Here is a 25,743-nt window from a genome sequence, read left to right as displayed (position 1 = left end):
GGCCTTGTTGCTGTGAGTGGATCAAAATGTACAAAGCGCATTAAAACTCCAATGTCCGCTGTCGATTGTCGCAAACCTCCGAGTCTGGGTCCAATACGTTGGCGTCCAACTTTGACGTGCTGGGCGAGTTATAATGGAGCAAACAGAGAGGCACAAGCACAATACGTCACACGGAGGTAGGAGACATTCTGTTATGTTTGTATCCAGCCCGGACAACAGGGAATAAAAAAAAGCAAAGCAAGTGACCGAGGCTTATGTTTGATCTTCATGTCCCTGCGCTCGTTCATAAGCAAGTGTTCCGTGAAGGAGGTAGGAACAATGGGATATATGACCATGAATATGAAGGCATTGTTCAAAAGCCGTGCAGTTTTTCATTAAAAAGACCATCGGAGGAAAACTCTACTCATATAGCCAAACCGATCAAAATATGGTAGCGTGAAGCAGAGATTATTCAACAAATCGGCAGTGTTGTTCGCACAAATCATTATAAACTTACCCCTCAAATTACTTGTGTAGGATCAAGTACGTGCCCTGCGAGAAGGATCGCACCAGTCACTTCTTCCACCACAAAGAACGCAAACGGATGATCCGCAACGAAGTCCACCGGCTGACGCTCCAGCCGAAGGCACCCACCGCGAGCAGCAGAATCCGTCGTCGTCACCTCGCTACTCTGATCTCCCTCATCCACCCGGAAGATGGCTTTGTGCACTACGTCATTCACAAAAAAGGGCTCGCCTGTTCCGCCATGCTCCAGCATGTTCGTCATGTCAGCTTCTTCCGAGAAGAGAGCTCTGATCCCAAGACCCTGGAGGACAGTCTTTATACTGGTGCCATCGGACATGCACATCTTGAGCTTGGGTACCTGGAACCTGCCGACCCCAACGCGATTCCTGGGGAGAAGGAGATGCTCGTGGATGGAGCCCATCTCGGACAGGACCTTGTCCTCGAGGCTCCAGAGGCCGTCGCGCGCATCCGGGAGGAAGATGCACAGGGAGAACTGAGGGTACGGGAGCGGGGTCACATCCCATGACTCCGCCTCGGTGTAAACGATTTGGGCTCTTACGCTGGACAGGATGCCGTGGTACGGGTCCGGCACCGTGTACGGCATCCTGAGCACCTTGAACCCGTCGTGCTCGGCGACGTACTGGTCCTGGGAGCTGCGCATGAACTCGGCGTCCACGGCGGCGCTGCCGTCGAGGCGGGTGGAACTTGGACACCTCGTTCATCGAGCTGCTGAACGGCGTGCGCCAGTCGCCTCCGAAGTGGATGAGGCTGGTGTGCACGAGGCGCGTGCCCTCGCTCACCGATCCTCGGGTCATGAACGATCCTGGCAAGGTGCACGCCTTGATCGACACCTTCATGCGCGAGTTGATATGCCACCATGCTTCTTCCGGCTGCACGATGGAAACGAAACCGGAAGCACTCATGAAAATCACTACGGCTGGACAGACGCACAGATCTGATCGTATTGCAAACTGACCCTGTTGAGGAAGTCGAGGGCGCCAATCTCAGTGTCGAGGCAACCCCAGGCGGCGTCGCGGCAGGCGGGCTTCAGGGTCCGCGTGGCGTCGTGTGCCACAGGCCGAACGCGTGCGTCAGCTGCGGGCCGCCATGCCACGGGCCGCCGGGAGGACGCGCAGCGCCATGGCGCGGGCGTCCCGCGCGAGGCACTCGCGGCAGCTCGCGCCGACGACGCCGAGGATCTCGCTGAGGGTGCTGCCCCGGGCGCCGTAGGCCAGCAGGGAGAGCGCGGAGTGGATGCACAGAGGCGAGACGACGACGTTGCTCGCACGGTTGGTGGCCGAGAGTTGCTTCATGAGGCGGTGGGACAGCGCTGTCAGGCCGGAAGTGTCGCACCGCCGTGCTGCCACCGCCGCCGCCGCGCCCATGGCGTTTGCTACCGCGAGCTGCAGGCTGTACAGAGTAAGTTACGTCCCCTGCCTCTATTGAAGATTTAATTTCTTGTATAAATTATGGAATGGACGATGGATGATGGACGGCAAGTAGGGATTGTATTTCCCCCGGCAGTCTCTCGGGAAAAGATTTGGATTTGAGCGCTCAATATGCACGGGATCAGAAACAAATCCATCGAAGCGAGCGAGGATTATTACTTACCAACAAAAAAAATGATGGGTAGTGTATGGCTACGTAACATCCAAACGATTGTGCGATCCGTTCCCACCCACATTTCCAAGCAATCATTTTTTAGAACTTGCATTTTCCCGTTAAAAGGAGTAAGAATATTACAACACACATTCGACCTCACACCCAACTGAAATGGAAAATTAAAAAATAACAAAGAAAACAGGCTTGGATTAAGAACAAAGAAAAACTAGCCATCTGACAAACGAAGCGTTCGGCTGCACAGCGCTGCAGCTTCTGCTGCAGCAACAAGCATTCAGGCTATATAGCAGCTGCTGCATGCCAGTGCTGTTCCATTACCCTGCTTGCGCTGCAATCCAACACAGCCAAGCGACTTGTGCAGCCAACCGAAAGTAGCGCAGCCGAGCAAGTCCAAAATAAAAAACGTAAGTCTACCAAGCTCCTCGTGATCCAACGTCTTGCCTCCTCGTCACTCCCTTGATCACACCTGCTACTGCTGTCATGCACCTTACCTCTAAACACTGATCTATCGTTCCTTTGCAGCCATAGCTTCCAAACGATAAGCATGACTAAAGTGTCAAAAGATTTTCGAATTTTTTTAGTGACCAACTTCTGACCTTGCAACTACCAGTCTAGAAGCTCTACCCCACGAGCTAGCAGGCATGAGCTTCTGCCACCTGGTGTCCTTGTTCTGATGAGTCCAACTTAGCACAGGTTCTGCTTGCTGCTTGTTGGGGCAGAACTAAGCGAGGTTTCACTAACCTGATCGCCTGAGATGGTAATGGTGGTATCCTTGGGCTTACAAGAAGGGGACTGTAATTAAATCTTGATGAAGCTGAGCATATTTCTCCTACAGTAAAGATATTCCATGAAGGAACTGCCTTTGATACAGATGGAAAATTTGTAGCGGCTTTAGGACACGTGCTTGGAGTCACTGCAAAGGGCAAGAACACTGAGGAAGCAAGGGCCAAAGTCTATGATGCGCTCGACGTTGTTGACAGGCCAGAAGGATTGTAAAGGCATGGCATGGTTGGAGGGCTCTGAAACTTCGGCACATGGCTGCACACTGATAAGAAAAGCCCCCCTGAATCTATGTAATTCTGTCAAGGTTGATGACTAGTTCTGTTTTTGGTAGTTCTGAGTACCATTTCTAGTATTCATCATTCTCATATACATTATTACATACTGCAATCTCATATACAACACAATATTTTTTATTTTATTGTACTGCAACTTTATTTGAATTCAAACATAAAAATACTTTGATGGCATCACTTACTATTATTATGATGATAAGAAAAGCATTGATTAATCGCTATTATAATAGGGGGTAAAAGTAGAAATTGCATATGCAGGGAGTAAAAGTAGATGTATGATGTATCAGACAATGACATTATACAATTGTGTAAAATTCTCACAATTTCGTTGGTACTTTGTCTGATCCCCCAGTGTGGTGATCATTATATCGATCACGTGACTCCCAGCGTAATTGACTTTCATAATCTCAACAAATCCTATTACCTCAATATTCTACCAAGCAGTTTTTAGATAAGGAAGTATTATAGTAAGATAATAGTACCAAATACAAACAAGAGAACAATCTGGATATAGGTGAGCATGGGGCATATGCCCCTCCTCACCATGCAGTCCGGACCAACTATTACCTCTTTGTTAATACGACTCACCATACAATAGACCCGACAAAACAAAACATGATTTACATTCAATCTAGACTCGTAATGTACCATCCTAACATTTAGACTATAAATAATATATAGTAGATATTATATTATTGTGAGTAATAATAGATCCTTGGCCTTTATAAAGTTTTTGTTAAACAAAATTCTAACCGATAAACATATTAATATTATAGTGAACCCGCTTGACACCTACTCCCTCCGTTTCTCTGACATACTAATGTAGAATTGAGAAAAGATGCATATATTAATTAAAGGTGTGTGATACTTGAACCTTTTCATTTCCCATGAACAATTAATAAGTATCAAGCATCTCTGAAAATGATAGCGGCTAGTAAAACTAGTGCATGGCACCTAGGAGAGTGCAATGAAATAAATAGATGACCTCGTAAAGGACGTGTATGGGTACTCTCTCCGTCCCAAAATAAGTGTCATTTTAGCATTTCTCCGACATAATGACCCATATACCCTAATTAAAGGTATTTGATACTTGAACCTTTGCATTTTTCATGAACAATTAGTAAGTATCAAACATATTGAAAAATGATTAGCGGCCAATAAAACTAGCATGGCATCTAGAAGGGTGCAATGAATTAAATGGATGACCTCGCAAACGGCCTGTATGCGTACATATAAACCTAACTAAATGGTCTGAAATCTAAATGGATACTTTTTGTGGGATACAATTTAAATCCTAAACGTACTCTTATTTTAGGACGGAGGAAGTAGGATTTTGGTAGTTTTTCAAGATTTTATTTCTAAATTTTTTTTTTTGGAAGGCCCCCACCGTCTCACACTTTTGGGGGTCCTGTACGGGTGCACAGGTTGCACACGGGCAGGGACGACCCTGCCATTCACAAGCATCATGGAGCACGATAGCATCCGGACATAATCTCCCGACTTGTGAAAATGTGAACCTAGCGGGATGCAGAACTCTTCGACAATGGTGGAAGCAAATGCTACAGGCAAGCGACCCAACATCAGACAGTCAGCAACAAGCAATCATCTATACCGCCTGGAATTTGTGGAAGCAGCGATGTCAACGAGTATTTGACAACAAATCGTTATCGAACGAACAGTTAGCGGCGATTGTCTCCTGCAACACTGCAGCATATATAAGGCGGTTTTACATCCACCATGCTGTTGTTCCTTTTTCTTGTAATTATTCCAATTACAGATAATACTTGTCGGTTATATGCCAATCTTGTAAGGGCCTGTTTGGTAGGGCTGTGGCTGTGGCTGAAACGGCTGCGGCTGTGGCTGCTCTGGTGAAACAGCTTCTCTGGTGAAGCTGAAGCCATTCTGAAAAGTGTTTGGCAAAACGGCTTCTCCTGTGTTTTTAGGAATGGCTTTGATAAATCAAATGTCATAGATGCCCTTAACTATATGGATTTTTTTTAATAGATGAAAATAGATACTCACGGTTCATATATGCTAAGCTAATATATGCTAAGCTGATGTCACGGTTCATAAATACTCACGGCTCCTGTGCTTCCATTCAACCATATAAGCTAAAAGCTAATAATAGCTAACTGACATACTCAAGATGATCTAGAAAGGAAGATTGCTCTAGCAAGATCATCTCGGAATTTATCCATGGTCCGATCATCTGTTTCCATGTTGGATGTATCTCCAGCATCTTGAGAGACATAGTGCTTCCTATATCTTGAAGGTATTGTGGGCATATAATCGGGATTCCGATCGCATTTGCGGAAATCCTTATCTTGTGTGTGGTTTTCACGAATGAAGTTATGGAGACACATGGTTGCGGCAACTATCATCATTTGCTTCTCCATTGGGTAACTCGGCATCTTGAGAAGGATTCTCCACTTCATTTTCCACACACCAAAAGAGCGCTCTACCACATTGCGAATACTTGAATGCAAATGGTTAAAATGTTCTTGCTCACCATTTGGAGCAGGACCTCTCCTCCAATCTGGCACATGATACCTTTCACCCTTGTATGGTGCCAAGTATCCAGGTCTATTTGGGTACCCGGCATCAACCATATAATACTTTCCTAAATACACATGTAAAAAAATGAAGGTTGTGAGCCACGTGCATTCATGTATAGACATGAGAAAAGATAAGGTACGTGATCCGACATACCTAGAGGGGGGTGTGGAAAGGTAGAGTGATCATGTCGAAGTGCATGGAAGAGAACATTAGTATCATGCATAGACCCGGGCTGACCAATAGACGCATAAGTGAACCTCATGTCGAAATCAACAATACCAAGAACATTTTGTGTCGCTTTGCCACTCCAACCAATGTACCTAATCTGGTCCTCAGGACGTGGTGTCGCTGAAATGTGAGTGCCATCCAAAGCTCCAATGCAATCTTTAAAGTGTGGCATCATCCTACGATCATTACTAATCCTAGGATGTGTAGTAGAGAAATTAGGGTCAATTGGCTTTATGTAGTCTGCACTCATAGCCACCATACATATCAATACCTCCTCAAATTTTCTACTAATTGTTTCTGCAGAGTGCTTGAATATACCATGTACACCACTGGTAGAAGTACCATGCCCACACACAAGTAGGAAAATAGCCAATGATTCCATAGAACTCATATGAAGAGATGATTTTAGTCCATAGTTACCCACTAACAGATCATGCAACTTGTAAAATAGAGATGCATTCATTCGGAATTGCTTATGACTTTCACCTGGAGTGTTCAGCTTCTCCATTGTCCAACCGAATCCACTTTGAGCCGGAATTCTAACATCATTCTTGTCATGGTAAGTCATGAAGTACTTGCAAGAAATAAGAGCAGTGGCAAATTGACAATTTTGAGCAGACCGCAACAATCCTAGAGTGTTTTTAACCCATTCATCATGATCAGACATCTCATCATCAGAAGATTCAGATCTGTTCATGATATAAATAACACTCATGAATTGCAAAGTAGAATATAGATTCAAAGTAGCATACATAAGATTCAAAGTAACAACACTCAAACTACTTAGGCATATATAGAATATAGATTCAAAGTAGCATACATAAGCATACATATTTCAGAGTAGCATAGAAATAGAAATAGAATCCAATCCAAAGGATACAAACTACTTAGGCACATCATTTCTAGTCATCCATTCATACTTCCTCTTCAGCCAATCAAACCTCTCCTCAGGTGTATCCAAAGTCATAAACATCTCTCGTTCAGCCCTCTTGGTAAAAACTAGAGATGCAACAAAATGTTCATTCGTCGAGGGAAGAGCCCCACAATTCTTGACCAAAGCCATGACATCCTGGATGGAACAACCAGATGTATCCTCCCTCCTTGCAATAGATTCACAAGATGCAGTTGTCCTCTCATTCATCTCCACAATCTTGCCCATTTGTTCCTGAAACCAATGCCCTGTACTTGTCTTGGGTTTCTTTCCCTTGATGTTACTAGCCCCTCGACCTCTCTTTGAACCATGCACACTCCTAGGTGTCACCTCCTCCGGCTCACTGTCCGAATCCACTTTGTCTGCTTCATCTTCATCATCAATAGGAATTGGAGAGCTTTCACGAGACAAGTTTGCTGAAGAAGGTGCTATACCACTAGAAGCGGACCAATGTTCATCACCAGTATTTCTGAGGTCTTCAAACATAATGCTTAGTTGTTCTTCATTTTGTAGTCCTTTCAGCTTGAATCTGGTAGAGCCCTTTATATCCTGAAATGCAATAGTTAGATATTAATATTTTTACATATTGTAAATGAAAAATCTGGTACAACTGCAACTTGTCTACTTACTTTTGCTGTTTTCTTCCACCATGCCTCTGACATTACAATATTCTTCCCAGTTTCATCCCATCCAATCCCAGTCTCCTTATTTTTCAACTGCTTCCAAATACCATAATCTTGCTTCGACTTATCCCATTTATTCTTGAATTGCTTTCTAGTGTACTCAATCCCAGTCCTCTCTTTAAACCTTGCTATCACATTCTTGTACCCGGTCTTACTCAAATGAGTACTTGATCTATTTCCTTTTAAAACTTCATCAGCAAAAATCTCACAAACTATCCTATTGTTCTCATCACACCAATCAGCCAAGCTGTTGCCAATAAAAAACAGTAGCAGTGGTGCCCATTTATAGTTAGCAGGAACAATAGGATATATTCAGAAACTATATATGGCAGTAATTTATATTCAGGATCAGCACAAAATAAAAAACAGAACTAACAGGAATAAATGGTAAAACAAAATGCTCAGGTGCTAAGCTAATATATTGCAGAATTCTCAGTCATGACATCATTTGCAGAATTCAAAAACACACAGGCCTGACATTCTCTAAAGCTATAACAGCGTAATTTGCATGACAGACATACAGCTGGTCTGGTTGACAGGCATACAGCTGGTCTGGTTGCCAGGCATACACCGGTCTGGTTGACGGAATGAATCAAGCATGACAGAATTCTCTAAAGTACGATTTTTGGTTGCCAGGCATACACCGGTCTGTTATCCTCCTGCTTCTATACTCATGGTGTAATTGTGGTTGCCAGGCATACAGCGTATGTAGTCAGAGTATTCTAGGCTGTTGCTTGGAAGCCAAGAGCATTTCTAGTCACGGTCCAACTGGTGTAGTAGCGAAAGAGTCAAGCGTGCATGTAGTCAGCACTAAACTTTTCATGGTCAACTGTCATCTCTATATCTTTCATTTGGGATAATTGTTTAGGAACCACTGCTATATCTCTATATCTCTATATCCAACTCAACTCGATCTCTCGCTATAAACTATTAAGGCAAACGCTACGATCGTCCAATAATTTTAGATTTTCAGTATGAACCACTGCGTGCCACAGTGATAACAAACTAGCATTGCATTACATGGCCCTGCTATAGAGTAAACCTATAAATGAACAGGGAGCTGGCACTACATCGCTATAAACTATTAAGGCACAGGCAACAACCTGCTGACAGGAAGATCACATGCATACTCTTAATTTACACAGCCAAGCGAAAGAGCGTGGTCACTGAACAAAAGAGCAAATAAAAACACTATTGCAGTGCAGAGCACCAAATCACCTCTATGTTAAACAATATTGAGAATGGAAGTTACGACATAGCTGCAAGCTTAAGATGAACAAGTTACTGGACCATAGTGGCTCCTGTTGCTATCACTGAAGCAAGTTACTGAACAAGCTTAAGAATGCAAGAGCAATCAGATGAAGCAAACAAAACGGCATCAAAATAAGCAAAGCAGGTCACAAGGTCCATTCATCACGTGTTAGACAAAAAATCTTCAGAGTTTGGGACTCAGATAAAGAATTACCAGAGGATTTCTCGGCATAAGATGCCTTCTAAGCAGTAACAACTACACACAATCATAGTATAATGACTTGAGCTCTTCGCCTCTTCCACAATTAAAACGTGTAGAAAGCGTAAATACTCTTAGCTACAGCACAACACTGACATGCACAAACACTTATATTAAAGAATAATATCTGCTCCAAACATCTCGATCAGCTTTGAAGAAATCAAATCGCTTCAACAGCAGCCATCTCTACAGTCAAATCTTTGAAGAAATAAAAAGATTAACAAAATTTTCAGAACCTGTTTGTAACAAAATTGAGTTGTATTTCTACAGAAATTTTCAGAACCTGTTAGTAACTAAGAAAAAGTAGATTGGTTCTACTCAACTACAGAAATTTCACCATTGAGTTGTATCATGATAAGCACTTGTCAAAGGAAAAATTGGTTCTTCTCTGTCACATTCAAAGATCAACAATTGAGTTACAGCTAAAATATTGTGAAAGCTACAGACTAGGATTCAGAGGTAAGGCCTCTCCCCAACTTGCACGAATTTAACTTCAAACAGCCTGATGGGGAACATGCTTCCTAGATAACATGGAGTTCTTCCTAGCAGACTGATGTTCTTCCTAAACACCAGAAGAACAGCAAATCTATGTCTACATATAAGGGTGTAGTGTGTACAATACAAGAGAACATCAACACCACAAACTTTACTAGAGCACTCCATCCATAGTGGTGACCGACACATCAGGTTACCTAAAGTCTTAGGATTGCAGAGAGCTAGCAAAGTTCTTACCTTGGATCGGTGAGGTCGACGTCCACAGATGCAGGAGCAGTAGCTGTCCTAGCCGCCGGTGGTGGCCTAGGTGCGCGGGTACCTCGCCGGCGAGTTGAGGAGCCCCGAACCGGCAGCCGCTCGTCATTGCCTCCAACCTCCTGTGAAGCTGTCTCCTGTGAAGCGAGTTGAGGATCGGCACGGAGCCAATCCGGCCCTAGAGCCGCCGCCGCTGCTCCAGCCCACCACTCCGGCCATCCTCCGGGTGTGCTTGTGCTTGCAGGCATGGCGGCGCTGGGGACGCCGGGCCATGCGCCGGGGATGCCGGGCCACGCGCCGGCGGCCAGGCCCGCCGCGGCTGGGATGGCCGGTTGCTGCGCCGGTGGCTGGCCCGCCGCGGTTGCTGCGCCTCCAGGCCATGCGCCCGCCACCATGCCGGGAGGCACTCCCGCGGCGGCCAGGAGGGCACCCAGGGGACCCGTCGGCGGGCCTCCCAGCCACACGAACGGGGCGCCGCCAGCCCCTCCGCCGGACACATACGGCGCGCCGTTGGCCCCTCCGCTAGGCGCATCCTGGAGCCCACCACCGGATCTACCCCTTTCGACCGCCGGATCCAAGTTTCCCGCCGCCGGAGGAGGGTCCATGCCGGCCGCCGCCAGACCAGACCAGACCAGACCGGAGGAGGCGCTACCAGAAGAAGAAAGAAAGGAACGGTTCGCGAGAGGAAGAAAGGAAAAGGAGGCGGTGGCAATTCGATGTAATTTCGGCGAAGTCGAAGGGTAATTTGGTAACATGGGGGGCGCGGATGGAGGGGAAGCCGCGGGGAGCTGGTTTTTTGGGCTTCTCCTCCCCAGTACAAATTGGAAAACGGCTTCACGGGTGCTTCGCGAGAGAAGCCGTTTTTTGGAAGGGCGTTTGGTACGGCTTCTCCAGAAGCCGCTCGAGAAGCCGTCCAATAAGCCCTACCAAACAGGCCCTAAATATTTATACTGCTTCCACTATGAATGAATAGGGCCAATAGGCAGAGCACCAGCCGTGTCTCCAAAAAAGTATTGGGCCGGATTGGCTCATGATCGTACGGAAGGGAGTAAATTAAAAATTATCAAGTGATGAGCCAAACAAAACGCTAGCCGAAATCCCCAAGTTGCATCTCACAAAAAACACACAGCAGGAGCAGGTCACAGCGTGGACCCTGACAAATCACGCAGTTGCTCATCAGTCCGTGAGTGCGGTGGTGTTGCTGCCCAGCAGCGCGGCCTTCTCCCTGAACTGCTTCCACTCGTCGAACACCTCCGTGAGCTTCTGGAGCTTCGTCTCCAGCCCGACGAGGCAGTTGGCGTGCACACCTTGTAGAAGTCCTTGTGGAGGTCGCAGAAACCGGAGAGTTAGGCCGTGTCCACGAGCTGCACCCGGACGCCGTGCCGTGCCGCGCCGCCAGCGCGTGCTTCACCTGGTCGAACACGTACTGCTCGTGCGCGCCCGGGTACGCCGCCCGCGACGCGTACCAGCCCCGGCCCGTAGAACGCCACCATCCGGGGGCTCGCCCTGGCGTACACGAACCCGCCGTTGGCCCTCTTGTTGAGGTCGTAAGGGTTGTCGCCGTAGAACAGGTTCTCCTAACCTGCGGCGTATCTACCCAACCTCATCCGTTGCCGTTCGCTATGTCCCGAAGATTCGTGCCAGCAGCTGACGTGGAACCAATTCGCCATGTCCGCGCCTAACGGGATGCGCAGCAGCGGGTTCCGCAGCCAGATGATGTCCACGTCCGTGAAGACAAGCTGTAGCCGAGCCCCAGGACCCGGGCCTGGAACCGGTTCCGGCGCCACATCATGTCGAGGTAGTCCTTCTGCATGAAGGACCGCTCCGAGGCGTAGTCGATGCCCTCGACGCGGAGGTGGTAGCAGAGCCGGTGCACGTGCTGGCACCGCTCGTACGCCTTGACGTCGACGGCGACGACGACGAGGTGCTTGAGCAGGGGCGCCGTCCTCACGCCCAGACGGAAGCTCTGCAGGAAGAGGTCCAGGAGCGAGCCGGGAGCCGTCCACGCCTCGTTCGTGAAGGTCATTATGATGGTCTTGTCATCCATGGCGGCTCTTCTCAGCAGCTCTCCCAAATTGTCGTCGTCAGGTGAAGTGCCGGCCTGCGAACAGTGCACACGCGCAGAATTCATAAAAACCAAATAAAAGCAACTTCGAATCAACGTAATTTGTAGGAGATCAACGTAGTAGTTAACGCAGCCATGCACGCACGGACCATGTCAGCTTGGGTTCCGTTACCCAAGGCGGATTGTTGAACTGCCGGCAGGATGGCGGCACAGGACCACGGAGCAGCCGGCAGTAGCAGCACGAAGCAGGCCGCCGCGGCGGCTGCTCCGAGGAGGAAACACAAGAGATTATTTCTCGCGCCGTGGCTGTATACATCTCGATCGAAGAAGAAGAGAGAGGTCGGGTTGCAGGCAGACGAACAGAAAGCTTCGACGCACCCCAAGAGGCAGCACGCTGCTTGCAATGGAGTGGTATGCTATACTACGAGTAGACGGTAAACACACTCGTTGGCTGGAACTTCTGCCAGTTGCTGCTGTTAATGCCCAGATGTACTGAAGTTCCATGGTTAATCGCGCCGTTAAAAAGGTACCAGTGATGGCATTGATTAAGCAATTTGTGGTATTGCACTCCTAACGACATTCAGTTGTCATGCACTGATTTGCCCTATTCGGAAATGGTCGACGCCAGACAAAAATCAAAAACAAAAGGCGCCATTAATCCGCTCCTGAACCGATGGAGGGGGTGTTTGTTTCTTTAGTAGTTCCTAAAATTCCTGTCACATCGAATATTTAGATACTAATTAGGAGTATTAAATATAGACTAGTTACAAAACTAATTGTACAGATGGAGACTAATTTGCGAGACGAATCTGTTAAGCTTAATTAGTCCATGATTTGACAATGTGATGCTACAGTAAATATGTGCTAATAATGGATTAATTAGGCTTAATAGATTTGTCTCGTGAATTAGCCTCCATTTGTATAATTAGTTTTATAATTAGCTCATATTTAGTCCTCCTAATTAACCTTCAAATATTCAATATGATATAAATTTTAATCGGGACTAAAGATCCAAACACCCTCAAAATATCTTTCTTTTTCTGACATGCAGCATCTTCCGCAAGTGTTGTTTACTCTTGAAGGGAGGCCACAAGTAGCCACAGCCACAAGTAGTAACTAGTTGGCCTCGTAAGCGCGCCACAGGTCGTTCAAATCTCGGTCCTCGTTTGATTATCCCGATCGTTTTGAGATGCACGATTAATTCATTCATTTACTATATATATATATATATATATATATATATATAAAAGTAGAAAACAGTCCACAAATTAGCCTCAAGGTAAAGTCAAAAAATCACACACCAGCATCCTCTACTAATCTTCTTCTAGTTTTGGAAGGTCACTACGTAAGAAAACATTTCCGTTACGGTCGAAACCAATTTCTGCTAGCGGGTTTCACACCCGCCAGCAACTCATTATAAGCACAAATGATCTTTATGTTGACGAGATCCGATTTACACTGGTGGGTGCTTAGATAGCCCGCTAGCAAAGATATTTTTAGGAATTAAAAAAAAAGCTGACCGTAGTGGTGGGTATTTAGATAGCCCGCTAGCAAAGATAATTTTAGGAATTAAAAAAGAAAGCTAGCCGTAGCTGCCCGTGATGCCGCAACCGCGGCAGCGCCGCAGCCTCGTTTCGCCGTCCCGCAACTCCCCGCCGCTTCTCCGTTGTCGCCCGCGCCAGCTGCAGCTCCGGGCACCGGTGCTTGCGCCGCTTGCCCGCGGCTCCGGCCATCGGTGCTCGCACCCAGCCGCCAGAGCTCCCACCGCCTGCCCGCAGCTCCGGCCATCAATGCTCGCGCTGCCTCAGCTACCCTGTCGGGTCCTGCAGGTGCTGGCCAAACGCACCACTGGCGACGGCCGCCCTACCGAGCCCTGCCCTGCCATCGAGGTCGCCCGCAGCTACCCCGCGGTAGGCTGCCCCCGCCGCCTAGCAGCGATGCTCGCATCCACCCTGTAGTGGACCAGCCCTGGTCGGCAGCGACGCCCGCGCCGCCTCGGCTCCTCCGTCGGCAGGCCCCGCGCTGGACCTTCCCTGGCGCTCGCGAGCCCATCACCCAACCGCGCCGGCCGCCGCTCCCGCCAACGCCCTCAGGCCGGTCGCTGCGGCCCTAGCTCTCGCGAGCCCGCCGCTCTCACCGGCCGCTGCCCGATCACGGCCCCGTCGATGCGGCTCCTGGAGAGATGATAAGAGAGAGATGTGAGGATGGGAATGAGATAAGGAGGAGCAAAGAGATCAGAGGGAGAGAGAAAATAAGGGAGAGGTCAAGCGCGCCACTTTTCTTTTTTGCTGTTCACATAAATTTTTTGATCTTTGCGCTGGTGGGTGATATGTCTTTGCTGACGGGTGATATCATGCCTGTCAGTACAAATCTATATACTTTTTTCTTTTAATTGCTTAATGCAAGTAAATCAATTTGAAAGTTATTGGGACTTCTAAAAAAATGTAGTCTCGTGCATATAAAAATTATATTGGAATACATATGATAATTTTTTTCTAAGTTAGTTCACAAGCTTAAAGCTTGACTTAAGTTATATGAAATATTGTTAGTGAAGTATACATTTGTAAACAATGTATTATCCAATTTTTGAAAACATATTGAAACTTTTATGTTAAAGTTGTGGACTCACAAAAGAACTCTCAACCAATTTATATAATTTTTGGACCATGTTTAGGTATTGTTAGATTTTTTTTCACCAAAAGTTTTAATAGAAGTGATGGATATACCTAATAAAGTTACGAATTTTTCATGTCCTTAATGGAACATGTGTCTTTTAACATCATTTTTTGGAAACTTTTTAATCTTATTTGTGAAAAATTTAGTTCAAATATCAATTAGTTTCAATAAACTTGCTTATAATCATTTAAACCTTAGAAAATAGTAAATCACTTCTAAAAATTTTGGAACTCCTACACAACAACACATACGCGGTCTAATGCATATTAAAAATATATTATGATAGGATAGAGTATGTGACTAGTTAAGTAATTTTGACCATTCTCATTCATGTAAATTGGAAAAAATAGTTGTGGTGACATCGTGACGTAAGCGCCCGCCAGCACAAATGATCTCTATTTATGCTGGCGGGCTCTTATGTCACCCGCTAGCACAATGCATTTCTGGTGATGGATTTTAAAACATGCTGGCCCCGGAGTCTTTTGTGCTGGCGGGTGGTAATTAGGCTCACCAGCAATCAAAAAATCATGTGCCAATACAAATTGCTTTTAGCGTAGTGGGTCTCTAAATCCCCCCCCCCACCCTCCATTCCTAGAGGGTTTCTAGGGAGTCCTCTATCCATGGGGTTATTGCTGGAGTTGGAGATATTGTTATAGCTTTTAAAAAAATATAGAGAGAGCCTCCATTTGACCTTTTGGGGGCTTTAGTTTAAGTGCTATTGCTGGAGTTGCTCGGCTCTTCCAAACTAATCCATCAACCTGTGTGGGGTTAATAATTTTAAAAGATATAAACATTATAAATTTATTTCCAAATTTAGAGCTTGTTGTAATAGTCAATTCTGTTTATATTGTGTTCTTTCTCTCAATTTTTAAATATTCAAACATGATACGTGTAAAGAATATAATTATCTTCATCATATTTTGATACACTTTAATTAGTAATTACTCTGTACACATTTTACATCCATATTTATAATGCTTCTCACTTAGCATCACGCCTATTGTTTGATATGTGTTAAGTTTAACTAAATTCTTAGTTTGAACTGTGTCTAATATGAAAATCGGTATTTTCATCTCCTCCTCCGTAGCAGTGTTGTTCTTGGGTGCCTCTGTCCCGGATCTGTTTCTGACGGTGCATGGTGTCTTTATCTGATTCTGATTAGCATGATGATGAAAGAGCCCCGACAACATTTTTTTTAGGACGTGAGAAGAGACAACCTGCTGTCCTGAAACTAGCTTCACCTGTTCCACATCGAGAATTTGGTCTTGGCTGTCACTTAAAATAATGGACTCTGTTGTCTGGAAAGCGCTTTCAGGAAATGAAAGTGGTATGTTTTTAGTTACCACAGAGCTGTCCAATTTTACACTGAAAGCCTCACATCCTGAGCTGCAACACTGATCTTCCCTAGTGTTTCCTGCAATGGATGCGGCGACTCGAGCTTTGTTTTCTACTGATCATCAGTGAATCTCCGAATCAGACTGCAACCGTGTGTTAATTGATGCAGGTACAAAATTGACACCAGCTTATAAACAGAAAATCAGTGCACCTGCTCTTGGAAGAGTCCTGACAAGTCGAGATCAGTGAAAATTGCGATCAGTTGGAACGCATTGATGAACAGCTTGGGTTCTGGATTCAGTTCTGCTGCTTCCCTTACCTGTACACAAGGGCATTTTTAGCCATGTGACGAGGAAATGAGTGATAGATATGCGAGGGAGACATAGTAGTGTAGTGGATACCTCTGACGTGTGACTGCTGTCAATGTCTGTGCTAACCTCTTCAAGATCAGAAGAAATATCATCCTTAATTCCTGATGGATTGTAGTCCCTTTGGAACCACTTATCGTTGAAAATATTGCTTATCTTTGCTCTCTGTGCCATATTTAAAAGATGCTGAATTTTTTTTTAAACGAACTAAAGATGCTCAACTTACTAAGGGTTCGTTTGGCAGGGCTGCGGCTTTGACTTTTTCGATGAAGCGGTTTTTGTTTAGCTCGGGCTTGTCTGATTAGAAAAATATTTGGTAAAATGGCTTCTTCTGTCTGCGTAACAAGGATAAAAAGGATGAAATGCCTATAACGCTCTTATCCTTTTTATTTTTCTTTTTCGTTTTCCTATATTCTTCTCTCTTTTTTCTCAACTCTTTATTTTCCCTTCTCTCTTCTTTTCTTTTCTTATTTCTCCTTTTCTCTTCTCCTATCCTTTCCCTATCCTCCTTTCCTTTCTCTTTCTTATCCATTCACCCGTCACCTTCCTGCCTACCAGCCCCGACGCCGTCCTCCGCCTCCTACCAGCGCCGCCACCGTCCTCGGCCCCCACGCACCCGCCCCGCCGCCATCCTCCGACCCCAACGCCTGCACTGTCGCCGCCTTCTAGCTCCCCCGCGTCCGCGCTGCCGCCGCCATCCGGCCTCCCATGGTCACGCCGTCGCCGCCTTCTAGCCCACCGCGCCCTCACCGCTCCAGCCCCGCGTCCGTGCCGCCACCGCCGCCATCCGGCCTCCCCGTGCCTGCACCGACGGCGTCCTCTGGTCTCCTCGCGCAAGATGGGAACTTTGGCGACGGCAGCAGGAGCAAGCTTGGACTTTGGCCCCCACGGTGCAGATGAAGCCGCAGGGAGCTGGAATTTTGAGCTTCTCCTCCCTCCCCTGGCGGCCTGGCTCCTCTCAGCGGGGATCGCGGGGCTTCTCCCGTGAAGCCATTTCGTGAGGGCCCGCTGTCAAGAAGCCCGGCCAAAGGGGCCTAAATAACTTACGGCACTGAGTTTTGCCACCCTGAAAAGAATACAGTTAGAACTTCCGAGATCATGCGTGAAAGTAGCATCTGCATTTTCATCTTGAGTTGTTGCTAGAGAGTTAGAACCAACAACCATTTCAGTTAAAGGCATGGCTCGATCATATGTGTCAAAATGGTTAAAAACAAAAGAGATTTACGGTTGAAAAGGGGAAAAAATCATATATCGAGTTTTCGAAAATCTACAAAGGTTTCCGACCATTCAAACTCCTTTATATCAGTGCCACCCGGACCGCACCCGGCCCGGCCCGTTCCTGCAGATTCTTCAGAAGACTGCCAAAAAGCAGAGGATGATGAAGGTGTGGCAGTGCGTCTTCGGTAACCGGTACCATACGCGATCACAGAGCTTGCGAACAACATTGTCACCGTCGCTGAGTACGTACGAAGGCCGGCAGGCGCCAAATGTAATTGCAGCACGAAACGGTTACCGCTAATCCGGGTGACTGGGTTTCATGGTCTCCACGGCACAGTTCGCATGGAGTACCATCCCACAATCGACCTCTTCACGATTTTTTTTTCCCTGAAAGACCACTTCAATTCTTCACGAGATTGCTTTTACAGTTTTACTCTGGAATCTGGATGCGCTAGCAGCTAGCTCTTCAACTAGAAGCCAGCAGAAGAGCCGGGAGCATGGCGGCGCCCCGTTGCTCCAAGAGAGATCTCCTGGGCTTCTTCCTCGGAGCCGCCGTCACGGCGGCCTGCGTCGTGCTGCTCCAGCCGGCTGCTCCGTGCCCGTGCGGCCTCGTCCCGCTGGCAGAGACAGAGCTCGCAGCCTTCGGTAATGAAACGGCTTATCATGCCCCTCCGCGCCCGTGCAGCCTCGTCGGCGTCGCGCCGGCGGATCGTCAGGAGCTTGTAGCCTTGGGTAACGGAACAGCTGCTCATGCGGATCCCTGCACGACGAAGCCTGGTGGCATGGTACGTGGCTGAGTTAGTACATGCATGGCCCCTTACTTAATAAAACTTATTAATTCGTTATTTTTTTTTATTGTGCAATTGGTTAGCAGGATGCTACCTCACCCGACGACAATCTTCCGGAGCTGCTGAGGCGAGCGGCCATGGAGGACAACACCGTCATCATGACCTTCACGAACGGAGCGTTCGCTTCTCCCAACTCGCTCCTCGACCTCTTCCTGCACAGCTTCCGTGTCGGCGTGAGGACGGCGCCCCTGCTCCGGCACCTTATCATCGTCGCCGTCGACGACAAGGCGTACGGGCGTTGCCGGCACGTGCACCCGCACTGCTACGCGCTCGCCATGGGCGCCACCAACTTCACGGGGGAGCAGCGTTTCATGGCCAGGGACTACCTGGACATGATGTGGCGCCGTAACCGGTTCCAGGCCCGCGTCCTGCGGCTCGGCTACAGCTTCGTCTTCACGGACGTGGACATCGTCTGGTTCCGAAACCCGCTGCTGCGCATCCCCGTCGGCGCCGACCTCGCCATGTCCTGCGACAAGTTCTACGGCGACAACCCCTACGACCTCGACAAGTGGGCCAACGGCGGGTTCGTGTACGCCAGGGCCAGCGCCAGGACGGTGGCGTTCTACGAGAGCTGGTACCAGGCGCGGGGGGCGCACCCGGGCAAGAACGAGCAGGACCTGTTCGACATGCTCAAGCGCGAGCTCTCGGCGCGGCACGGCGTGGCGGCGCAGTTCGTGGACACGGCGTACCTCGGCGGGTTCTGCGACCGCCGGAAGGGGAGGGACTTCAACAAGCTGTGCACCTACCACGCCAACTGCCTCGTCGGGATGAAGCTGAAGCTCAGGAGGCTCACTCAAGTTTTCGCCGAGTGGAACAAGTTCAGGGCCAGCGCCGCGCTGACGGACTGAATAGCATCCACCGAGCTCCACTCCACATGGCCACGCCGCAAGTTCCATAGTCTTTACAAGTAGGAGCACACCTTAATAACACAGAGACATCAGACAACACATCATCCTATGGCATTTACAGTGGTCCATGCATGTCAGCCACTTAATAATAGGTTTCCTCGTGTATTAGCACCTAGAACTTTAGGTAATGTAAAGGAGAAAGATGAATGAAAGAGAAAAAGAACAATTCTTATGAAGCAACATCTCAGATGCTGTAGCTATAAGATGACACACACCCCGTTGTAATCCACGTTACTGCGATAGTCATGTTTTATTTTCCTTCCGTCATACCACAAATAATGACACAATATTGTCAGTTGAAAATAAGGCAGAGAATGGATTATTCTGTTTTTTTCAAGTAAATAAAGGAAATGGAATGTCACGCCTACTTATCTAATGTTGTCGCCATGCTTTCTAGGTTGTGGAACCTGAGTTGCTCCAGCGTCCAAGTGACCCAACACATGTAGAGCTAAAATGCTGAATGCACAAGTAGAGCTATGAATTTCGCCATGCTTTCTAGGATGTGGAACCTGAGTCTGAGTTGCTTCAGCGTCCAAGTGAGCCAACACATATATGATACAAAAAAGCTGAATGATCAGGTAGAGCTAAGAAGGCCCCTGTGAAGTGGTGTAACCTTGCTGATGCTTATGAACAAAAGCCCACAACATTCCATTTTCAAACGGTATGGCCCATCTTTCTTAAGATATTTAACTGGAGTCAGGTATAGAAGGGCCACTAGAACAGATAATATGTCAACATCATAGCCTCCATCCCAGCATTCCCATATGACCATATCCATATAGGAGTAAGTTGGAAAAGGCATATGACGGTTAAGCAAAGGGAACCAGATTGGGCACAAACAAATCCAATATTAGCTTCAATAGACTGAACCTGACATTGATAAGATAGTATAATCCATGATCATCTCGAATTCTTCCATGCTTACGAAGGAATACACAAGCCCATGAAACAAGATATCACCTACCATACGAAGAGAAATAACTTGCCAATCTAATTAGTGCCAATCGAAGTACCTAACAACTAACAACTCTCTCCGTTCCAAATTATAAGTAATTTCAACTTTCTTATAAAGTCAAACCATTTTTTGTCTAAAATTATAGAGAATCATAAAAGTTTATGGCACCAAATAGATATATTATGAAAATATATTTAATGAAGAAACTAATGGTACTTATATGATATACTTATATGATATCATGATGTTAATATTTTATTGTATAAATTTGATCTTCTTTAACCTGAATAACTTATAATTTAAGATTCTTTGACCTGAATAACTTATAATTTGGAACGGAGGGAGTAACAACCTAACATCAATACTACTATTCTACTAATACATGGGCATCATAACAGAGCAATCACATAGACTAACCAACTGAATTGGCCAAGAAACCAGCCCCGATCCTAGCTAGAGCAGCAGTGTGGATGCTGCTCGGCACCATGGCACAATCTTCTCGTCCTCCTCCGGCAGGACAGCACCATCCAGCCGCGCCTCCCGCGCAGTCCCCTCGACGATGTCGAGTGCTACCACCCTCTCGCCCATGCGCAGCAGAACCTCGCAGTTGTCACTCTCGAAGCGAAGTGGCCGCAGATCCACACCGTCGACGGCGAGGCCGCAGATCCCGTGGAGCAGCTTCCACGTGGGTCCTGGGCCCAGGCCGTGCAGCTCGACGCCGCCGCCTGCTCGCACGGCGGCGCAGAGGTGGCCGGCCGCGACTCCGAGCTGCCAGAGCGCCGCGGGGTCGGAGCAGCGCGGGGGAGGCTCGATCTCGCGGGTGGTGCCCATGGCGACGTCGAGCGCGAGGACGCCCGGGGACGCGGCGAGCTTCCAGAACACGCAGCCGGCGAAGGACGCCGCGGAGCCGGGAACGACACCGGCGGCCGCCGCGGAGGGCATCTCGCGCCACTTCCCGGTCGACGAGGCGTAGATCTCGAAGCAGCCCCTGAAGGCGCACACCACCCAGCACCCCCCGCGGGCGTCGGAGGCGATCGCAGCGTCGTGGGGGCTAGAGCGCCTGGGGGGAGGCAGGGCGTGGCGCTCGCCGGAGGAGGGGTCGAGCACGTAGTAGCGCGACCACGGGCCGGAGAGCAGCACGCGTCCGCGGGAGGCCGCGACTGCGTCGCCGGGCCCCGCGATGGAGATGGGTGGCGCGGGCGCCACGGCGTCGTCCCCAGTGACGCCGCTGGGGAGGAGCACGCGTCCGCAGCGGCGCGCGGTAGCGGCGGCGTCGGCGGGAGCGAAGGTGGGGATAGGCGGGGCAACGCCAGCGCCGATGATGGCAGCGGCGCGGCCGAAAAAGAAGACGGCTGACATGGAGCCCTCGTCGCCGGCGAGGACGACCCATTCCTCCGGGCCGCAGAACTCCTCCGCGACGTCGACCCAATCGTCGTCGGCGGTGGCCATCGCTGAAGAACTCATGCTCATGGGAGTCAGATCAGATTGGCGAGGAAAGGAATCGAAACAAAAAGAAGGCGAGGAAAATATGAGTAGGATTTTGGGTGCGAGGCAGGGGATAGGATATTCCTCAGGGAATCTTGCGTGGGGCACATTTGATTTGGGATCTTTGCTCCGCGGATGCGGGAACAACAAACTCACGAGTCACACCAGCCGATTGGTAGTTTTTACGTGAAATGCCACAGCTTGCGTATGGGACATGGGTATAAAATCCCTAACGTGACTAATCGATAAAGAAAAATACGTCTCCATTATACGGTAATCTGTCTTGTTGTATGTAAGTCGCCACGCCCGTATATATCGCCGTCAATAGACGTTCTGTTTACATCTCCACCTGACCGTCTCTCTAGCGTCCTCCCCACTCTTCCTATTTGCCCTTTTTGGAAACGTTCTCCTGCAGGGGCAAGCAAAATCTTGCCTGCGCAGATTTCGAGGAGGAATGGCTAAAAAATCAAGCACTATCTTTCTTGCCCAGCCAAGCAAAGCAAGTACCCTTTTGTTTTCTCGTCTTGACATGGTGCTTCCATTCCTTCATCTCGTTTCTTCTTTGGATCCGTATATAGCCACCACGTACGCTTGCAAGCTACCGATTGCTCATGCGTGTACCTGGGATGGCTTCGCACCTTTTGACCACGTACTGTGCGGGCCAAAGAAATGTTGCACGCCAAGTTTCACGTGTTGGCATGCTTTCTGTGTGCTGCCTGTTCATTTGCTAACCTCGGCGCCCTCTGTTTATTTGCTTCTCTTGCTCCTCTTCGCGTCCCCGGCGACGCTGACATGCCTGACCAAGTTGCTGTGGCGCCCCCTAGAGAAAGAGTGGACTTTCTTCAAGTTAATGGCGTAAATATAGAACTGAGGGAACCTAGAGAAAGAGTGGAGATGACAGGTGACAACGACGACCCTTTTGATGGGGTAATCTTGAAGCTTAGGGTCCTTTACTTGGAGTACTCCGACTCCCTCCATCCCTTTTCTTTTGCAGTTCTAGCTAAACTCGACTCCATCCGTTATCTTAAGTTTATCAAGTTTATAAAGAATAGTATCAATATTTATGAAACGGTCAGATTTAAGATAATTTTACTTAAGACAAACCTACAATTGCACTTGTTTTGATACAGAGAGAGAGAGAGAGAGTATGTTAAGCTTTGAGAATTGCTTGGCATATGTCGTCAGAAATTTGGAGTCAAAATGTGTGAAGATTTGTCAAATCTTCATCTCCAGCGAACTGTTCTTATTCTGATGAAGTTAGGCTTCTAGTTTATGGGGGTAGATTTTGTGGTCTCTGGCTGTAGAAGATCGATGTCCGAGGAGGTTGCCAGCAAGGCGGTGGCGGTGATCGTAAGGGCAAGATAGGGGTGTCACCGCCGGCTTTGGGATGGCAGTGACAACGTCTTGGCTAGAATGGTTAGCGTGGAGGTGAACTGGGGTGGTGGATCCGTGAGCTACCGGAGACAGAGGAGAGCAGTGCGCGAGGTGGGGGCTTCTCGCTAAAGATGATGATGAAGAAGAAGGCTTGGTGAAGAGTGAAGTCCTTTAGTGATAGGAGAAGATTTGTGAGTGGATCTTTGCTAAAGATAGCGACAGAGAGGTGGAGGTGGGTTGGTGGGTCCGATAGCTGAAAAAATGTACAAAATTTAAGAAAAGAATATGTCAACAGTTAACTACCCATTCCCTTTATTAAGCTTTATATGGTGGGAAAAGGATATGAAATTCAAACTTTCAAAGAGGCTAGAACCATGTTGTTTAATTTAGCAAAAATGAATCTGTTCAACAGATTAGAAAGCATGAACGGCACATGCATCAATCATTCCGCGCACCATCGATCAGTCTGTAAGAGCGGTGCCGTTGGGGCCTGCCTTGGCCTTGAACCGCTGCCACTCGTCGAGGACGCCGCGGAGCTTCTCCAGCTTGGCCTTGAGCCCGATGACGCAATTGGCGTGGAACGTGCACAGCTTGTGCCAGTCCTTCCTCTTCCCGCGGTCGCAGAACGTGCCCAGGTAGGCCGTGTCCACGAACTGCACCGTCACGCCGTGCCGCGCCGACAGCTCGCGCTTCACCTTGTCGAACACGAACTGCTCGTGCTGCCCCGGGTACGCCGCCCTCGACTCGTACCACCCCCCGTAGAGCGCGGCCGTCCTGGCGCTCGCCCTCACGTACAGGAACCCGCCGTTGGCCCGCTTGTTGAGGTCGTAGGGGTTGCTGCCGGAGTACCAGTCGCAGGAGAAGGCCATGTCCGCGGCCACCGGGATGCGCAGCAGCGGGTTCCGGAACCAGACGATGTCCACGTCCGTGAAGACGAAGCTGTAGCCGAGCTCCAGGACGCGGGCCTGGAACCGGTTCCGGCGCCACAACATGTCCAGGTAGTCCCTGGCCATGTAGCGCTGCTCCGAGGCGTAGTTGACGGCGGCGGCGCTCTGGTTGACGGGGAGCGCGTAGCAGAGCGGGTGCACGTGCTGGCACCGCTCGAAGGCCTTGGCGTCGATGGCGACGATGACCAGGTGCCTGAGCAGGGGCGCCGTCCGCACGCCCGTGCGGAAGCTCTCCAGGAAGAGGTCCGTGAGCGAGCCCGGCGCCGTCCACGCCTCGTTCGTGAAGGTCATTATGATGGTCTTGTCCTCCATGGCCGCTCTCCTCAGAACCTCCGGAAGCTTGTCGCCGTCGTCCTCCGTGGTGGGGTCGTCGTCAGCTCGAGTTCCGTTATTGCGCGAGGTGGTGGCCGCCGGCGGCACGTCGACGTGCCCGCCGCACGGGAACGGAGAACGCTGCTGTAGCAGCACGACACAGGCTACGGTGCCGATGGCTGCCACGAGAAGGAAACGCAAGAGATTTGCCACGGTGTTCATCTTGAAAGAGAACACCGATTGGATGGATCGTAGGCAGGCAGAGGAAGCATAAAATGGCAGGTTCAGGTTCTCAGCAGTTACCGGTCAGCACACTGAGTAGTGGTCGAACCAGTGGAGAGTGCTAGTACATGCGGATGGCAAACTGAACAGCATATATGGTTGCTCGCGTTGCTTTGCTACTGCTACGGGCTATCTGGGACTACTGGGAGGGTAGAGGACTGTAGGAGTCCTACTGTTGGAGGGTCCCTGCCTGACTTCATGAACACACACATTTTATATATTACGATCGATGCCATCAACATCAAAATAGAGTTGAAAACTGGCATAGTAACCAGGGGCACCAGTTATGATTGGATTGCTTCCAAATTTGAAAGGCGCTTTGCTTTCTCCAAACCACGGCTCTGTACACATCTCGACTACACGTCGTTTCCGTTGTACGCTGCGTACTAGTACTTGTTTTTCTGAACACGTGTTTTGCGGTGTGTTTTCTTGGTCAAACAACATGTTCTATATATACATATAGACGGGTGACCCAGGCGTTACACCAACGTATTTAGAGCGATGTACGTGGCATTAGGGTAATTCGATATTTCTAAATTGAGGGTTTCAAAATAGCTACCTGAACTTCACCTAAAAAAAGAATTCGGTACCCAAAAATCGGGTTCAGGTTCGGATTTTCCCGAATTATCCAATAAATTGCATACATTTGTTCCTTAACTGTCACCATGCTATGACCACAACTTTGATAGTGCATGGGATGAAACAAAAATGCATTTCAACATATCACATACCAATTACACATCAAATAACAAGCAAATTGATGGATCAAACTAATAAATTTCGCTACATTTACAATCTACTAGTGCATAATCCAATGGCTTTTGGTACAGTTCGGGTAAATCGGAAATTCAGGTACCGGAGTTGAATACCCGAATTTAGGTTTCTCAATTTCGTACCCGAAATAGTGATCAGGAATATCGGTTTGGGTATTTTAGGATTGGGTTCAGGAAATACGGGTTCGGTCTTACAGCCTGTCACACGTTTTAAATTTGCATTGAACGTATAGCAACTGCAGATTGAGAACGGCTTTCGTTTCTAGAGGAAAAAATCAGAAAGGTCGGCGGCGAAGAAGGAAGCTCAGAATCAATCCAGGCTCTCTCAGCATTGGTGGA

At 48.3% G+C, this 25,743-nt stretch overlaps 4 protein-coding genes and 1 pseudogene across 5 annotated transcripts; 1 reads left to right on the top strand and 4 right to left on the bottom strand.

The window, feature by feature from the left end:
* Positions 1 to 499: 499 nt before the first annotated feature.
* On the bottom strand, positions 500 to 1,165 carry LOC117844329 (serpin-Z6B). Its single transcript, XM_034725060.1, has one exon. It carries the CDS (start codon positions 1,163 to 1,165, stop codon positions 500 to 502), a length of 666 nt encoding a protein of 221 aa, XP_034580951.1.
* Positions 1,166 to 6,813: 5,648 nt separating this feature from the next.
* LOC117844328 (uncharacterized) lies at positions 6,814 to 10,463 on the bottom strand. The gene is made up of 3 exons (XM_034725059.2): positions 9,841 to 10,463; positions 7,545 to 7,845; positions 6,814 to 7,464 (listed from the first exon to the last, which is right to left on the bottom strand). The coding sequence occupies exons 1-3, from the start codon at positions 10,461 to 10,463 to the stop codon at positions 6,868 to 6,870; spliced, it is 1,521 nt and encodes a 506-aa protein (XP_034580950.1). The 3' UTR covers positions 6,814 to 6,867.
* A 571-nt stretch (positions 10,464 to 11,034) lies between these two features.
* LOC117844327 (uncharacterized protein At4g15970-like) lies at positions 11,035 to 17,481 on the bottom strand (annotated as a pseudogene).
* Positions 17,482 to 17,636: 155 nt separating this feature from the next.
* LOC117842020 (uncharacterized protein At4g15970) lies at positions 17,637 to 19,452 on the top strand. Of its 2 annotated transcripts, none has more exons than XM_034722351.2 (2): positions 17,637 to 18,305; positions 18,392 to 19,452. In XM_034722351.2, the coding sequence occupies exons 1-2, from the start codon at positions 18,018 to 18,020 to the stop codon at positions 19,214 to 19,216; spliced, it is 1,113 nt and encodes a 370-aa protein (XP_034578242.1). In that variant the 5' UTR covers positions 17,637 to 18,017; the 3' UTR covers positions 19,217 to 19,452. The 2 variants fall into 2 exon arrangements, with proteins under 2 accessions (XP_034578242.1, XP_034578243.1); XM_034722352.2 differs by having other exon boundaries at positions 17,639 to 18,305; positions 18,395 to 19,452.
* Positions 19,453 to 23,376: 3,924 nt separating this feature from the next.
* On the bottom strand, positions 23,377 to 25,282 carry LOC117846117 (uncharacterized protein At4g15970). The gene has a single exon (XM_034727233.2). It carries the CDS (start codon positions 24,569 to 24,571, stop codon positions 23,552 to 23,554), a length of 1,020 nt encoding a protein of 339 aa, XP_034583124.1. The 5' UTR covers positions 24,572 to 25,282; the 3' UTR covers positions 23,377 to 23,551.
* Between the last annotated feature and the right edge of the window lie 461 nt (positions 25,283 to 25,743).

The sequence above is a fragment of the Setaria viridis genome, chromosome 2 (genome assembly GCF_005286985.2).
Source record: "Setaria viridis chromosome 2, Setaria_viridis_v4.0, whole genome shotgun sequence".
In the NCBI taxonomy this organism is placed as follows: domain Eukaryota; kingdom Viridiplantae; phylum Streptophyta; class Magnoliopsida; order Poales; family Poaceae; genus Setaria; species Setaria viridis.
This window is presented reverse-complemented; position numbering and strand designations above follow the sequence as displayed.

Excerpts from the sequence above, each read along its gene's own strand:
- LOC117844329 (XM_034725060.1), bottom strand. The coding sequence starts at position 1,165 with ATGCGCAGCTCCCAGGACCAGTACGTCGCCGAGCACGACGGGTTCAAG.
- LOC117844328 (XM_034725059.2), bottom strand. The coding sequence starts at position 10,463 with ATGGACCCTCCTCCGGCGGCGGGAAACTTGGATCCGGCGGTCGAAAGG. Across the intron at positions 7,846-9,840 it reads GTCGACCTCACCGATCCAAG|CTTGGCTGATTGGTGTGATG; the intron begins GTAAGAACTTTG and ends TATTGGCAACAG. Across the intron at positions 7,465-7,544 it reads GGTGGAAGAAAACAGCAAAA|GATATAAAGGGCTCTACCAG; the intron begins GTAAGTAGACAA and ends ATTGCATTTCAG.
- LOC117842020 (XM_034722351.2), top strand. The coding sequence starts at position 18,018 with ATGGCGGCGCCCCGTTGCTCCAAGAGAGATCTCCTGGGCTTCTTCCTC. Across the intron at positions 18,306-18,391 it reads CGACGAAGCCTGGTGGCATG|CAGGATGCTACCTCACCCGA; the intron begins GTACGTGGCTGA and ends GCAATTGGTTAG.
- LOC117846117 (XM_034727233.2), bottom strand. The coding sequence starts at position 24,571 with ATGAACACCGTGGCAAATCTCTTGCGTTTCCTTCTCGTGGCAGCCATC.